Below are 16733 nucleotides of genomic sequence, written 5' to 3' on the forward strand. Positions count from 1 at the left end.
TAACTCTGTTTTATCAGTATATGGGTTTCAGATTGCATTGCATAATCTTAAAAAGAGGCAAGACATCAATTAAAGTTGAACTAATAAAGTTATAACAAATTGTGTCCTTATTAGTGTTGCCCTTTCTATTATTTCATGCATCTGTTCTGATGTGAGATTTGTCATTAACCTTATTTCTTCTAGTAAGTTCCATTGCACCTTATCATAGCCCATTCTATTTGATCTCAAAAGGAAAATGTTAGTATACCTTCACTGTCAATGTGGTCTATGGTCTTGCTCTCAGCGCAGCTTTCTTCCTCTATCTTCTCCACCTCCTCTCTCTGATTGTGGTCAAACTCCAGCAGCATGTTGATCAGTTCATTAGCAGCCTCCTCCACCAGTGAGCTCTTAGTGTGGAGACTCTGGGCTTGTCTTATGCACAGGTCCTATACAAATATGTATATGTATATATATATATATATATATATATATATATATATATATATATGTACATTGAATATGTCATATAAGTGGTAGTGCACTGCAGCATAACATTAGCCGTAGGATTAAACCAGGGCAGCTTCAACGACAATAATACTCTTTGGATAGATTTCTTTTTCTGGATACCAAGGGCACATGATTCACTGCATAAAAACAAGACAATTACATAATTTATTTTTAATTCACTCTAATTCAACTCTACATATAGAACTGTAATAAAGTTATCCGGGCAAAAAATCAAATAATGTCAGCTTTAATAACTGTCAGTGATTTCTACACAGTAATGGACATCCCACGGCATGGGTCGGGATTCATATTGTATTATACAATATACTGCTTTGTCATTCACATGTTTTTTCAATTTGTTTTGATAAACTTAGCAGCTATTTCATCACAACAATAAACATGATTGATAACATGTGGCCTTGACTGCTAATGAGCCACCAACAAGCAGTGTCACAACAAATATATAGAAATAGCCTTGATGGAGAGCATATTAACTTATATATGTTGTACAAAATTGACCATTCATGTAATTGATAATAATTGAATGAATGCCTTCAGAGAATAAAAACTATTGTTTGAGAAGAAAATAATTTAAAAGTACTTTAAAAGCATTGGAAAGCGCCTTTGCATGTAATTCAATTTTTATGTAATCATAACATTTTTCAAATTATAGCAAGTGCGGTGGGGGCTGGGGGTGTTGCATAACTTAGAAGGTGGGCTTAATAAAACAATAGCTACAGACTAATACTGTTGTTTTATTTGAAACAGCATTTATTTACCCTGGTAGTCTGAACAAACTCCTCACAGGTGACTGGCTCATCCTCTGGCAAAACACACAGTGTGGATCCACTCATCTCCTGCAGTACTGCATCTATCCTAAACTCCACCAAGTCGTTTACCCTGTCCATCAACAGCTCCAGGTCAACTGGAGAGACAAGAGAAAGAGAGCGACATAGACCAACAGAAGAGGAGAGAAAGAAGTTGTCATGCATTGGAAGAAGGTAAGCAAGTGGTGAAAGAGGAGGCAGATAAAAGGATAAAGAGAAAATGTGGCGTATAGAGAGAGACAGCATACTGAATGTGAAGGTTACTTATGAGAACACACACACCAACAGCGATACAATAGGAATCAATAAAAATCTTTTCAGATGCTGCCAGTAGCGAGTTGCAGGATGTCTTATGTGTCAGCATGTGAGTCATTGATCTTGCTGGATTTGTTGCTTACCCAAAGCCTTGTCGATGCGGCCAAGGTACTTGTCTATGTTCAGAGATGTCCAGTTGATGGAGGTCAAACCTGGTTGTATAGCCTCATCCACCTGTCAAGTCAGTGATGTATGATGATGCACTTCGTACAGTAGCGGATGTGTCAGTCTCATTTTGTCATAAATTCACTCGTCAAATGTTAAATTAAAAAAAAAAGGTCTTGTTTATTCCTTTATAATCATGTAAGCTACCCCTTATATTTCTACTTGGGTCCCAAGAAGACAAAAGCAGCTCCACCAAAGCTGTTTAATAAAGTATTTTAACAAGCCTGAGGAGGTACAATTTCACTAGGGGAAAAAAAACAAACAGAGAAAAGTAAAAAACATTTATTTTTCTTTTGCATCCTGTATTTTTTTTAAAAGCAATGCCAAAACCTCATCATTCTCTCCAACAGTTGTTCATTTTAGTTGTGGCGCACATAATAATCATGATGATTGAAATACCTTTGATGCATAAATTAACGTATTGTTCCTGCATTAAGTCATGCATGAGATACTATTAATCCTTACTGATAGTTCATGAATGAAGTCATGCTTTTTCATGCATTAATTCAGTCATGCATGAATTCATGATAATTCATACCTTTAGTATAAAGACTTTATACTAAAGGTATGAATTATCATGAAGTGATAACACAGGTGGTGTAAGTTAATAGCTTTAAAGCTATTAACTTACATCACCAGTTGCAGGGGGGTAAAACAGCTTTACTTTTACATACTAGTCTCAGACTTTTTTCACCGGTAGCATACTACCACCAACAAAGTCGCGTTATTATTTGGACGGGAATACTGTGCAAACGGGATTCATTTGGTGGATAGTAGTTAGGCGCGAGCCGTTCTAGCATACAGTTATTGTTGCTAAAACAAAACATCGGCCCGTTTTTTCGTTTTCTAATTACAAATGAATAATGCATTATCCAATGATTCCCTGACCCTTCTGAATGGTCTGTTTCTTTCCAGTAAAAAATAAATAACAGGCTATAGGTAACACAATGCCCTATGTCAGCCTATCCATGAGTTTAGTTGTTAATACAAAGGCAGTCTACAGCCTAGCTAGAAAGTTCACCTGTACCCAACGTTAATGCAGTAAATTAACTTGGTCTCTTTCGTGTTGTTCATGTTGTTGTTTTCTTCTTCTTCTTACACACGTTATGGCTGTCATTAGGCTAACGGCAAATGTTTCCATATTGCAATTACACTCAGAAAGTGTGGAGAATTGATTGTGTAAGTACTTGAGGTCCATAGGTACGGTGGCCCTGAAGTGCAAATCACAACAGCAAATAGAAAAACGCAACAGCAAATCATAAAACACAACGGCAAATAGAAAAACACAACAGCAAATATGAAAACACAACGGCATTAACTTCTACCGGAAAAGGTAGGGCCTATCTAGTAGAGGATGGACCCTCCTGATTGGACAGACGGACTGTCTGTCTTTTAACAGGAAGGAGAGGTGAAAAACATGGAAAAGCACCTACTTTCAGGAGGCTCCGTCCTCTGCTAGATAGGCCCTACCTTTTCCGATAGAAGTTAATGCCGTTTTGTTTTCGTATTTGCTGTAGTGTTTTCCTATTTGCTGTTGTGTTTTCATGTTTGCTGTCGTGTTTTCATATTTGCTGTCGTGTTTTCATATTTGCCGTTGTGTTTTCATATTTGCGGTCGTGCTTTCCTATTTGCTGTTGTGTTTTCCTATTTGCCGTTGTGTTTTATGATTTGCTGTTGCGTTTTTCTATTTGCTGTTGTGATTTGCACTTCAGGGCCACTGAACATAGGGGCCTTAATTAATTAACCAAACAGAAATTGGGAACACCTGGACAGGAGGGGTTGGCTACACACACCTGTGCTCCAAACTGAATTAAAATTTGTGAATAGCATATGACATGTAATAGGCTAATTAAAAATGACATAAGCTTCTGTAGCGGATTAAATCTCTATACTCACTATAAATCATTGTGACTGTAGTTTTAAATTAGAGCCCTTTAATGCTCTGTACTTAATACAATGATATAATTATTAGACATTGAATAGGCCTAGATACAGCCTACTCATTAATAAAGAGAGCAAAAATAGGTTATAAGCCAATAAATTGTGAAATAATTTCATATTTTATCATTAATTACAAGTTAGATCTTGGGTAGTTACTTTTAATTAGAATTATATATTAATCATAGATGTGTGAATATAATAATATATTGTATGAACCACTATCCAATAAACAAATAGCATGCAGGATATGGGTTATAGGTTTAAAATGCAAATTGGGTTATATCATAACCATATCTTACCTTAGCTACATGCGGCATGGCCAGCTGTTCAAAAGCACTCTGAATCTTGGTCCGGACTCTGGTGTTCTCACTCAACATTAACTGGAAGGGGAAAATATTGAACTGATTTAGTCAGTGGAGAATGCTGTAAGTAGGCTACAATTGGAATGTCTTACCTTTATATAATGTATGTGCCTTTATATTACGTGTGGCTTTCTAATATAATTATGACAAGGAATACCATCTTTCATACTTTTTCATAAATGCACATTTAACTTTGGCTCCTCATATTGCTTCTTTAAATTGTATGTATTTGCAGATGTGTACAACTGTATTTACTATCCACCTGTAATTTATTGTAGTTGTTTTTCAGGGTGTCCTGTTTCTGCTGCAACAAAGCAGCGAATGGTGGGATCTCCAAATTCATCCTTGTCATGCAGTTTGCCTCCCTGATCTGGGTCAGAATCTCAGGGTCAAAGTTCACAAACAGCTCCCCTGTCTGTGGAGACCTGACCAGCAGAGAGGCCTGCAGGCCCACCCGGGCATCCTCCATCTGGGCAGGAGGTATCGAGGTGGGTTGGGTTGTTTAGGGAGGGTTGTGAGAAAGGAGAGATAAAAGAAAGAGAGATAATGAAGCAGAGAAAAAGAGTAAAAAGAAAGGAAAATTGGTGAGAGACCAAAGGCATTGAGTGTGGATAAGAGGGGAGAAAACACACTCACGTGTATGTGCATGCTGTATAGGATCATTGGACTATAAATATCCATATTTTATGTGCATCATCCCTTTACCTTTTGCATCCAGCTGTGATGGTATAGTATTTCATACTCCAACAGGACCCTTGCTAGCCTGTTAAAGTCCCTGATGATCCTCTTGGCCTCTGGTGTGGAAAGAACACCAGGATGCTACACAGGGATCGAATGGTACTGTATAACTTCAGAAGAAAAGTGCACTGACAATTCTACTGTAAATCAACAACAAACAAAACCTAGGCCCAGCCAAATGTCATTGTATAGAGGCAGACATTCAATATTACCTGTTGAAAGAGATCCATGGGACCCTGGATCCTGCTGGACAGCTGCCGAGCCCACAGTATACGGCCCGCCACTGGGGGCAAGTCCCGGCCAATGGTGGGGTCTAGTTTCTGCTTCATGTAGATACGAGAGACCATTTCAATGTCCCGGCCATAGTTCTGCAGAATTCGCTGATACTTCTCATCAATGCCAAGATCTGGGATGCCCAGTCTGTTTTTAGTGAGTCCAAAAATAAAAGAAATTCAAAAATAAACAACAATATTGGAAGAATGAAATAAATAAGATGAGAGTAGCATAAACAATAGGGTAGGTGTAATAGGGTATTCCAGCAATTACATCTTCCTCTTCTTTTAAGTCAAGGTCTATTACACTCCGTCGGAAATACCTTTGTCATCTCATGACATTTTGACTTCGTAGCAGCAGATACCCAGGTGTTAATAATAACACAACATTGGGACAATTTTTTTTAGATGTGCCAGTAAATCATGTCAATGAGCCAGTCAGCACCAAAAGGACCCTTAAACTGGAGAACCTTTGGAATGCAGTGATTATGTTATTAGTTACACCTGTGTTTAATGAGATGAAATATCCACAGTGACAAAGGTCCATTCAGAGTGCTGCTGTTTTTTTCTTTCATTTCAGCCATTTGATTAGGTACTTGTTTAAACCTGTGAAGCCATGTAAATGCAATTAACTAGTACTAATGAGCTGGTAGGATAGAACATTAGTAGTTTTCTGTGCTGAGCACCAGACTGAGAAATACTTGTTTAGATGAACATGCATTGGATGATAGCAAGTGTTAAAATAAAGAAAAAGGGTTACCTTTCAAATTTCTTCAGCACATTTAGAGCTCTCTCTGTATTTTGAATTTTTTCAAAGGTGCTGTCCATGAAACTCTTCAGCTGATTCTGGAATAACAAAGTAATATATAAACAAATAATAATTACAAAGGAGACAGTCGAAGGGGACATTTTTAAATACAAATCCATCCGGGGTCATGTGTAACAACATAAGTCACAGGTGTTTTCACTTATTGCCTAATGAAACCTTTTCTGAGCACAGTGTGGGTATGTACAGATGTACATTGCTCCATCCAACTTTAACCTGAGCAGAAGCCTAATCAGCCATAATAACTGAAAAGTGAAGGCCCATTAATCATACTCTACACTGTAGAGGAAACAAACTAATTATTTGTGTCTGGAATAGTAAACTTACATGAAGCTCAGAGGTGCTTTTGCAGAATTCTTCATAGTCAACATCAAAGTCAGTTCTCCTTTGGTCTAGGAAACTGTAATGTTTCTTCTTCATGTTCAGCACAATAGCCTATGCCACACACAAACATGCATGCACACACATATGTACAAGTTATATTTCTATACATTCACTCATCAAATATTCTAATAAACTGGACAACTTGCAAAACATTGACTAGTAAATTGCACATTTTGGAGTTGGTTCTCTGTTCATGTTCCATGCAGTTAGTCATATTGTTGTTAAGTGATATGTACAGTGGTAACATGTCATGTCTATGAATTTTACCACTGCATGCTGTCAACTATGAAAATGGGCCATGCATTAGCCTACTAAAAGTTGACGACTGCGTTAAGACATTACCTCCCATTTTCCCTGCATGTCTGCAGTCTATGCATTCAAGGAAGCAGAAACAAACAGACAGCTCACATCAATATACTCTCAAGGGAAAACAGCTAAACAATAATTAGACAGCATGATGCAATTCATGACATTCAAGTGTTATAATGTCATACTGTTTCCCACAACAAGAAACCAAGCAAAAAGACAGTAATGTGGCAAGGTCAAGCTAATGTACAGTCTGAAGCTCTTTATGAACAAAAATCAAACTCACCTTTGGACCCATACTGTGGTCTCCTGAGCTGGACTGCCATTACAATTAATGTCTTGAATTTCTCTGCTTATAAAAATGCTTCTTTGACATATTTCTGCATAATCATCTGATTTACATTTGCCATGCACTGACACATTTCCAAAATCAATGAATGGCAGAAGAAACACAGGTTCAACTGGCTAGATTTGATCAGTTAAAGGAACGTGTCTCTGTGTTATTACAAATGTCTTGACAACAATCTGATCTAACAATATACCCACTTGAAACCTGGTGCCCATGGTCTCCAGTCCTTCTATCTTAGAGTCTTGCAGGGCAGAGTAGGTGACAATGGTGCTGAACATTTCTAGGATCTTGTTGAGTCGTCGCTGGAACGTGTCAAACTTCCCAAAAATGTACATCTCACTGAAGTCAAACTGTCTCTCTGAGGGAGTCAGTTCCAGCTTCTCCTTGGTTTTATGGAAATACCTCTGATACTCCTGGAACACACAGTTGGTCACTTTAATTTTCACCCATCCATCATATCAAGGTGGCAACAGTTGTTTATGTGTGTTATATATATATATATATACAGCTCAACTGTGCTGCAAAGACCACATTTGATGAGAATGTAAACACAGAAAAACTAGGAGAGATAAATGATTGACATTATAGATGCCATATTTTACCAATAACCATTACCTGGTTTAGGTGAATGGCAGCTTTGATTTTGTCAGCTACAACTTGCTGAGGCTGGTCCCATATTGAATAAGAGCCATTATTTGTGATGTAGGCCTTGCAGGCTGTGATCATCTGGTTTGTCACCTGGAGGTATTGATGGGTATAGTGAAATGAAGATATGCATTTGAATTATTCCATGAAACATTCTGACATTTATATTATGTTCACATCTAATCTTTCAGAAATTGAGCCAGTAATTTGTGCTCTGGGATGTTAGAAATGTTAATTTTACAAATCCTTTTTGTTCATAATGCTTGTTTTTCACTCTGGGTTAAAGTGCTCATATTATGCTCATTTTCAGGTTCATTACTGTATTTAGAGGTTATATAAGAATAGGTTTACATGGTTTAATTTTAAAACAACACCATATTTTTGTTGTACTGCACATTGCTGCAGCTAATTCTTTTCACCCTGTGTGTTGAGCTCTCTGTTTTAGCTACAGAGTGAGACATCGCACTTCTGTTCAATCTTTGTTGGGAGTCGGACATGCGCAGTACCTAGGTCAGCATTACAAGCCAGTCAGAAGCAGAGTATGAGGGTGTGCCACACTGCCGCAGCTAGGCAAGCATTATGACGTGTTACAAAGTGACGCACGTTCGTCACGGAAGTAAAGGCTGGACTACAATAGAGCTGTTTGGAGCAGTTTGTGAACAGTGTTTTCTCTGGAAGATGGTAAGTCCCTTTCGGGTGGACTTTGGGCTTTTTAACTTTGTAAACTTATAACATGCACAAAAAGATATATAACACAATAAAGAAAAAAAGCATAATATGAGCACTTTAATGTAGCAATGCCCTTTGTAGCGTTTGTTTTATTTATCCATAAAAACGTGAAAATGATACCGATCTCGGGGATGAAATGAAGACAATATCCAGACTGTAGGCACTAGGCAGCCAGCTTTGCTGAATCCCATTGTTACTTCAATGGGATCCACTTCATCATTGTTGCATTGTAGCCACCCCTACCTTGACAAAAAGTGATGTGATCTTTTCTGATGTGTTGTAGTAGCGAGAAATACTGTGAATCATCCTGATAGCATTGATCAGACCTGGGATTGCATCCACCATCGATACCTGGGGTGAAACAAAATGTATAGCTTGTGAGTTTTTGTACAACTTAATTACTTGCACACATGGACAGTATTTGTGTAACATGTCATTTCCACAACTTAAGGGCATTTCAACATGGATACAGTGAGATTAAAGAGATTCAAGTTTGTTTGTTTTTCTTACAGGATCACTGTTGTACAGAGGGTCACAAAACTTCTCCAAGCTGTAGAGGTACTTGACATTGTCCTTGGCCTCGTTGGCTGCATCAGTGATCCTGGTGTCCAGTTCCCGCCACGACTATATAAACAAACCCTTGTTTTTATTAAATTGCAATGTTGGCAGAATGTGCTAAGTGTCATATGAAGTAGCATTTGTATATCTGGTACATATAGTCACTAAAACCTAGCAGTGAGTGACAGTAATGTCTGACCTTTATGAGTTTAGATTTAGCCATCAAGAGCACACCCAGTACAGCCTTGACATCAGGGCTCTTAAGTTGGTCCAGAAGGTAGTTGAAGCGGGACATTCGTTTCTTCCAGTGGTCCAGCTCAGCCCGAGGGCCAAGGTCATCAGCCTCCTTTCTCAGCTGGTCGCTCTCAGCTAGAACCTGGAGAACATATGTACTGTATATCTACTCACTGTTTAAGCATAATTTCTGCAACTTAACCTTTGCTTTCCCCAAATTCCACATATTCTATTTGGCCATTTTATTGTGGTAGTTTTGCATCCATCAAAAACGGACCTTGAATTAATTTGGATCATTAAGTCAACATAAAAATAAGATACAATTGAAAACACAACATTCTTGAATAGCGTGTGCTGTCAAAAAAGCTCTCCAGCTACCAATCCACACTCTGTACTTTGGTTCAAGTCCCAGTACGGACCAAAGTACAGAGTGTGGATTGGTAGCTGAAGAGATGCCAGTTCACCTCCTGGGCACTACCAGGTGCTCTTGAGCAAGGCACCGTACCCCCCCCCCCAACCGCTCAGGGTGCTGGTCCAGCACTGGCAGCCCACTCACTGTGACATCTCTCCATTTGTGCATGAATAGGTCCTGAGCATGTGTGTGTGTGTATTTCAGGCCTGTGTGTAGTGATTTCTAACAAAACAGAGTGTAAATTGTATTTTCCCACTGGGGATCAATAAACAGTATAAATTATAAATTATTAAATTATAAAATACTTCATTCAGCCATACTTCTAAATAAAGTATGATAAAAAAAAATGTACTTTGAATCTCTGTGCCAGATAGTTTGCTGCTTTTTAGGATGAACATGCATTTTAAGCATTTGTTGCTCCAGGCACATATATAGGGAAGTATTTGTCTTACACATAGCCTTTTCTGCTTGATGTAATACAAAGCACATTTAAAGACATTTCAAGAAAACTTGGATCTCAGAATAAATTATCTTTCAAAATCTGGCCAAAGGCTACTCTACAAAACATAAGAGGAGTACAACATTACAGCAAGTTCAAGGATGAATAATTGATGTGATAACTTTGAGGATGACGTCTTACCTGTACCTAACACGTCTCACCTGTTCTATCTGTTTGATCCAGACTTTCATGCAGGCCTCTATCTTTTCTGTGGTCTCTGTGCTGTTGGCTGCTGCCATGTAGTCTGATGGGCCTTTCAGCACCCGCAGGTCAAATGTGTCACACTCTTTTAGGGTAACCTGGAGACGAGCCATGACATGGTTTATTTTTGCTGTGGTGTCTAGAATTTATTTTGTTGGTGGATGTGCCTGTGTGTGTACACTCAAGTTTCTCCATAAAATGTATTTAAAAGAAGAGACTGTGTTCAAACAGCCTTTATTTGTCCATATCAATCCAAATAATTATGTATAGAATAATACATAAACACAGAATAGTGTTTTTGCTAAACAACATTTAGGTTCCCAAGTACTGGCATGGCTGTGATATCTGGTTAGTGCACACATATTTAAATTAGCTGTCGATTGAAGTCACAGGTGTTTCTTAAATGGTTTTTTTTATATATAAATTTTATAGCTGTTCTGAATTCAACTTACACATTAACAATCAAATGTATCCTTGTTGTGTAACAGAGTCTGTTTCTTACCTTTTCTTGCAGGCTCTCCTGTGCTCCAGCCAAAACAGACACAAAGCTTTCCAATGATGATATGAAGTCCTGTTTGACAGCCTGGGCCTGGGGACTGGCCAGCTCCCCCCAGCCGTGGTTCATCTTATTCAGTGTGGGGATGAAGATCTCAGAGAGCAACTGCTCCACACTTTTTAACAGACCCACCTCTGTTGTGTCCAACATATTAAAATGTACATCCTAGAAAGAGACAAAAGTACACAAATGTCCAAACATCATTGCAAGAAAATGCAACATTTTACTGAATTAGGATAATGCAGACCGTAACCCTGCTTCTGTGATAGCATGAGTGTGGTACCTCACAAAGGGATACACCCCACTTCATGTCCCAGTGTTGGTGCAGTAACGTACAATTTGTAAAACCTTGCAAAAGGTGAGTTGACGCCCAACCACAATACCTGATCATTAAATTTCTCACTGCAACTATTACTATACTATTTTTATCTGCTTATGTATCTATTATGTTATGTTATTTTATTTAAATATTTTTTTATAAATACAGTAATATTTTTACACTGCCCTCTTGCATGGCCAATAGTACACTCACATAGTGGGGCCTGTACCAGAGATGGGGACTCGAGTCTGAGACTCGGATTCGAGTCACACTTAATTCGCACAAACAGCTGACTTCAGACTTGACTTGTGACTCGACCCAAAAGACTTCAGACTTGAGTTGGACTCGAGCTTCGAGACTCGTCAACAACCTGTTTTCATGCAATTATTGCTTTTTAAATCTAAATTTATTCATGTATTTCTATTTTCTTTTATTGCCGCATATACGTTGGGGATAACGTATGACGAGCTCAGCTGCATGTCCCCTGCCCTTTGCCATAATGTGCAATGTAACATGCGCTATGCCTTATGTGCGTCACAAAAAAATGCATTGACGATGGCGACACCAAGTCCTCCCGGAGTTGTGCCTTTTGTCATTAGTTTTGCTTTCAATAACTTGGTAAACAGTGGCAGTAAGGAAACAGCTAAATGCAAGGTGTGTGGCACCAAGATAAATGATGCCGGATCAACAACGTCGAACTTCATCAGGCATCTCAAAACGCACCCAGATAGGTCAGTCACTTGCTAATGTGAAGGAGATGTTAAATTTAGCATATATCGTCACAGGTAACAAGCTAACCATCGTGTTGTGCTAATGCTGGGAACAGGCAAATTGTATCTTTATAGTTAGTGGTTGCTGAGGCTAAGACATCGATGGCGCACAGGAGGCGGGACGCACGGATCCATCTCCCCAGGAACAAACGCTGTGTCGGGGGGGCAAACTCATGTGATGCGTAATTGATCCCGTGGATGATTTATAGGCTATTAAGTGAACAAGGTGTACCCAGTCCACCAAACACTGGGCCGTCTTGACTGTCTTAATTCTGCACATGTTTCTGTTACTGTAGTCCTATTTACTATTTCATTATTTCATCCATACGTGGCGCAGCAGATCCGTGCGCACTGTCACCTGCCGTGGAGACGCTGGCCTCACTAACCTCTCCTCCGCTGAGTCGGGTCTCCCTCGCGCTGGACTCAGTTTCACTAAGCGTACTAACATTTAGAAAATAAATGGCATTACATCAGTGAGTTCAAACTGCTTATTGTGCGTAATTTGGACTGACACTGAGATGCATGTTGTTCTGTAACTGGTGTGGCACTGCCACTATTCTCTTGATTTCCACTTCGACATTAGACACTTTTTTGAGTGAAAGAGACGTTACATTTAGCATATATCGTCACAGGTAACAAGCTAACCATCGCAAAGTGTTTTGCTAATGCTGGGAACAGGCAAATTGTATCTTTATAGTTGTATCCATATGATGTGACAGACTTAATATTTCACCAGGTCCGAGGGCTAGAGGGATGTGTTGAGTAGACCCCATAAAGTTATCCTACAACTGATTTTGATACTGTACTGTATGGATGGTAGCTACAGGACATGCTTTGAATTCATAAGATTTAACAATACAGTGTTAGGGACAGATCAGATGGCCAGAGACTTGAGACTTGACTTGGACTTGCCCCTCAAAGACTTGAGACTTGACTTGGACTCGCGCTCAAAGATTTGAGACTTGACTTGGACTTCCAAAAAATGACTTGTGAACATCTCTGGCCACAGAACATCACTGCCAAGCAAAATCAAATGTTCTTTTGTCTTTAGAAACTTTCATCTTCTGTTACATCGGAATCGGTCTGTTTGGATTTGTCATTCAAGTGAACCACAGAACAGAAGGCCCCTACAGTAAAAAAAAAAAAACATCTTCACCCTACATGCTTCCATTTCCAAAACAGTACAAAGTGACTCACTCTGTGTATGTTCTCAGAGGTGATTATCTTGGAAGTGTTGGCTCTGGTGAAAAAGACACACACTCCGGTCAGTGCTACATCCCTCCCGTCTGTCACAAACACTTTAGACGTCTTGCTGCGACCAGGCTGCTGGGCAACAAGCTGGGAAGGCGCAGAGGCTGCAGAAACATGGAAACATGGAAACAACACAAGGGATCATCACAACTAGCTTGATTTCCTATTATAATCCTGATATTGGGGAATTTGCATTTTAATTGAAATATGATTTTGGAGACCTGCAAACAATACTGCTGTGATTGCTGTTGCCCACATAGATTGATTAAAACAGGGACACCTCAATTTGAGGTGTTGCCAACAATTAGATATAGTCCACAAATTTCATTTATTTTTTACATGGTGGGATTTTCACATTACCTGCTTCAATTGGCTCAGTGTTCTGATAGTAGAACATGAGGTGTGGAAGACCCTCAGCCACAAAGAATTGCTCCATGCGATCAATCTGAGAAAAACAGGGAAAAAAAACATTTCAGCAAATCAGACACTCTCCCAAACTGAGACACGTTGTGTTGCTGTTTGAGCGCTTACTGTAGATGCACAAAATAAGAAATCATAATGTCTTGCAAATACTGCCACACTTTTTTTAAACTTTAAACTTCTTTTTAGTTTCAGGGCTATTGTGGTATTCTACATGCAAAACAATGTCTGTGTAAATACACAGGATACCTGATTGCCCTCCAGTGTGGCATCTTCCACATCCGATTTCTCCAGTCCCAGGCATGAAGCCACAATGCTGAGGATGTAGTCATGTCTTCCATCCAGCTGGGCCCGCTTAGCTTCACGTTCCTCTTTCAGTTTTTGCTAAACAAAACCCAACCAATTTAAATTAATATTTTAAAACAGTTACATGATAATCCTCAGTATACTGTCAATGTATAGTATCCATCTGTACTTTGTGTGTAGCTCCACGCCAGAATAACAGAAAATGTCCAAAACAGTCAGTATTCCTTCAATATTTCCCAATGTTAATCTCAATGTTCATCCTTCAACCTTTGAGAAGTGCTTCCATTTCTCTCCTTAGCACCCATCCAAAGTCTGCAAAATGCAGGTTTCTTTGAATGGAAGGACAAACAACACAGCCAGTTTACAACAGGCCATGGCTTGTATTTAGGATGCTGGGACAGTAACACCAACCACAATGAGTTGCCAGGTTACGCTGCTCAGTAACACATGAACAAGGTCAGCTAATAAATGACATGAAACCTGGTGTTGCGTGGTGTGCCAGCTGCAGGGTGCATTTAAATTCTCTCATTTACCCTACCTTCTGTTTGGTTTTAAACAGTGGGTGACAGGAACAGTTCTTTCTGGCTTAAAATACTTTTTGCATTGACGTCACCGTGGTCAGATCATCTATTAAAAGGCCCTCTTCTACAACAAAGCAGGAAACATCCCACTGAGACTGGCAATGCCAAAAATAGAACACTCTATATAGTAATCTGTTTAGACAAACTGGGTTCAACTTCAACATTGAGAATGACATTAACTGATCAAGTTATTCTTTCATCATGTTCTTCCTACCTCCCCTCTCTCTTCCTTTTATTTTTACGTGCACATTTATATATATATATATATATATATATATATATATATATATATATATATATATATATATATATATATATACACACACACACATGCAAGCACCCTGGGTGAGTCCCCATGGATTGTACCAAGAACATGATTGGAGAGAATAGATGTGACAGTTTTTGAGGGATAGATCAGATAGAACCCTGAATAAAGCCTTAAAAGGGACGTATAGAGGAATGATGGTAAGGATGACAGACATGAAGTAACAGAGTAAGAAAGAGCTGAATAGGTGGTCAAAAACAGATACAAGGGATGTAAAGAGCTAAGGAATAGGATGAAACTGACAGAATTTTAAAAAAAGAAAAAGGGAGAGAGATTGAAGTATAGAATCTGTAGTTCTGCACAGCGAAAAAGAAATTGAAAAAATGAAGGCAAGAAGGGTAGGAAAACTGAAAGATAGGAGAAATGAAAGGAAGAGGAAATAGAGGGAGGAAGAAAGTTAGGAAAGAATGTTACAGGATATTGTAACAGGTAAGGACATGAGGAGAGGGAAGGAGAGCAAGAGGCAGGAGGCCTGGACTGCAGTCGAATTGTCAAAAAATTGTCTTTTCCAAAACACTTTTCCTTGACCTCAATGGAAAACGTCATGAGGTCAAGGAAAGATGTGAAGGAGACTTAGGAAAAGACAACTGCGGTGCTCAGAAAATATGACAGCACTCAGCTATGTAATTATGGGACAGTGGATGTTATTGACGTGGGTCTGCCGTGGAGAAACTACAATGTTCCGAAGATGAACTACTAAAAGCGCAGATAGATAGTTCACCCCCGTGTGTTCTTACCGTGTTGTTTCATGCAGGCTATAATAACGTGGACAACCCGGTAAAATATGTATATAAAAAGAAATATAGGCTACCAGTTACAACTGAAACAAAATGGTTGTTTTCACATTGAGAATGGTTGCTCGGGCTCACCATCCTGTCCACTCATATTTATCGACTTAGTCCCAATTACTATTATTGTATGAAAATAATTGTTAAATGTATGCTAAGATAAAAGATAGGGATATCAATGTTGCTGCCACAAGGAATTGTGAGACGGTATTATCTCCTTTCCTTTCTTAAAGACTGGTCCAGTGTACCCTATGCTAAAAGAGAGAAGAAGGAAGCATTGAAGCACCTTTCTTTAGCATTCAGAGAATTCGACCAGCTCTTATCATGGCTGCCACTTAGATACTTCTGGGTCATTTCACTCAGTTAGGAACCTTCCTAAGCAAAAGACTATTCAACCACAGCAATGGCCTTTGGTATAAAGAGAGATGGGACAATTCTACTACAAGTCAGAGTGGTTTAGAGTCAAGGTATTGATTCTTATTAGTGAGAGCTTGGGGATTTGGTCATGTGAAGCCAGAGTGAGGTGGAGCATACCAGCAACCTCACAAGCTGGTTAGAGAGAGCAGCAACACAATAGCCTATTAGCAGCTTTAAAAGAGACCAGACAATACTCATATTGGCATTCAAGTTTGTATAGTGACACAAGGCAAACAACAAATAGTGCCTAGCTGCACTTTACCTGCATCACTCACAAAATAAGTCTGCAGAATGATTAACTTTCTCAAAAATCATGGTAATATTTGCCAAGCATTAACAAAACTCTCTCAGGAACAATGGCTGAAAGCCACAGGTCACTTCAACATGGACAGTTGCTATAAGCACAACAAACTTGCAGGGTTGAAATGTACTTTTACTGCACACAGTTCAGTCAATTCATGCATGAATTGTTTTTACTAATAAATAATGACTTGATGTAAACAGACTTTGTATTGGTATCAGTGCTCTGATAAAGCATATCTTAAACATAAGAACAGAAGAGATATTTTGTAACCAACCATGTGGGACACAAGGCTCACACACGTTAAGACCTATGCAACACTAACTGCATAATTTTCATTTCTAGACTGGTGATCTCATTTCAAGATCAGTGATATTTATATTTGACTTTCCAAATGAGAAATATCCTGCAATGCTAAGCAGGTGTATGTAATTTCCACTCCTGAAAAAT

At 38.9% G+C, this 16733-nt stretch overlaps 1 protein-coding gene across 4 annotated transcripts in view; it reads right to left on the bottom strand.

Annotated features, from left to right (window-relative positions):
- Positions 1 to 16733, bottom strand: part of dnah5 (dynein, axonemal, heavy chain 5) — a 109119-nt gene that overhangs the window by 85920 nt on the left and 6466 nt on the right. The window contains exons 2-21 of one of the 4 annotated variants that reach the window (XM_078251909.1): positions 13815 to 13949; positions 13506 to 13590; positions 13092 to 13249; positions 10752 to 10970; positions 10210 to 10347; positions 9103 to 9279; positions 8856 to 8969; positions 8589 to 8696; positions 7587 to 7709; positions 7169 to 7384; positions 6659 to 6685; positions 6260 to 6367; positions 5867 to 5952; positions 5047 to 5254; positions 4802 to 4915; positions 4359 to 4565; positions 4034 to 4114; positions 1712 to 1802; positions 1266 to 1411; positions 248 to 425 (exon numbers count right to left, since the gene is read on the bottom strand). In XM_078251909.1, the coding sequence (XP_078108035.1) occupies positions 248 to 425; positions 1266 to 1411; positions 1712 to 1802; positions 4034 to 4114; positions 4359 to 4565; positions 4802 to 4915; positions 5047 to 5254; positions 5867 to 5952; positions 6260 to 6367; positions 6659 to 6685; positions 7169 to 7384; positions 7587 to 7709; positions 8589 to 8696; positions 8856 to 8969; positions 9103 to 9279; positions 10210 to 10347; positions 10752 to 10970; positions 13092 to 13249; positions 13506 to 13590; positions 13815 to 13949 (2719 nt within the window). Of the gene's footprint in view, positions 1 to 247; positions 426 to 1265; positions 1412 to 1711; positions 1803 to 4033; positions 4115 to 4358; positions 4566 to 4801; positions 4916 to 5046; positions 5255 to 5866; positions 5953 to 6259; positions 6368 to 6658; positions 6686 to 7168; positions 7385 to 7586; positions 7710 to 8588; positions 8697 to 8855; positions 8970 to 9102; positions 9280 to 10209; positions 10348 to 10751; positions 10971 to 13091; positions 13250 to 13500; positions 13591 to 13814; positions 13950 to 16733 lie in introns of all 4 variants that reach the window. The other 3 variants (XM_078251910.1, XM_078251912.1, XM_078251911.1) reach the window with 3 other exon arrangements.

This window comes from Sander vitreus, chromosome 6 (assembly GCF_031162955.1).
Source record: "Sander vitreus isolate 19-12246 chromosome 6, sanVit1, whole genome shotgun sequence".
NCBI classification, from domain to species: domain Eukaryota; kingdom Metazoa; phylum Chordata; class Actinopteri; order Perciformes; family Percidae; genus Sander; species Sander vitreus.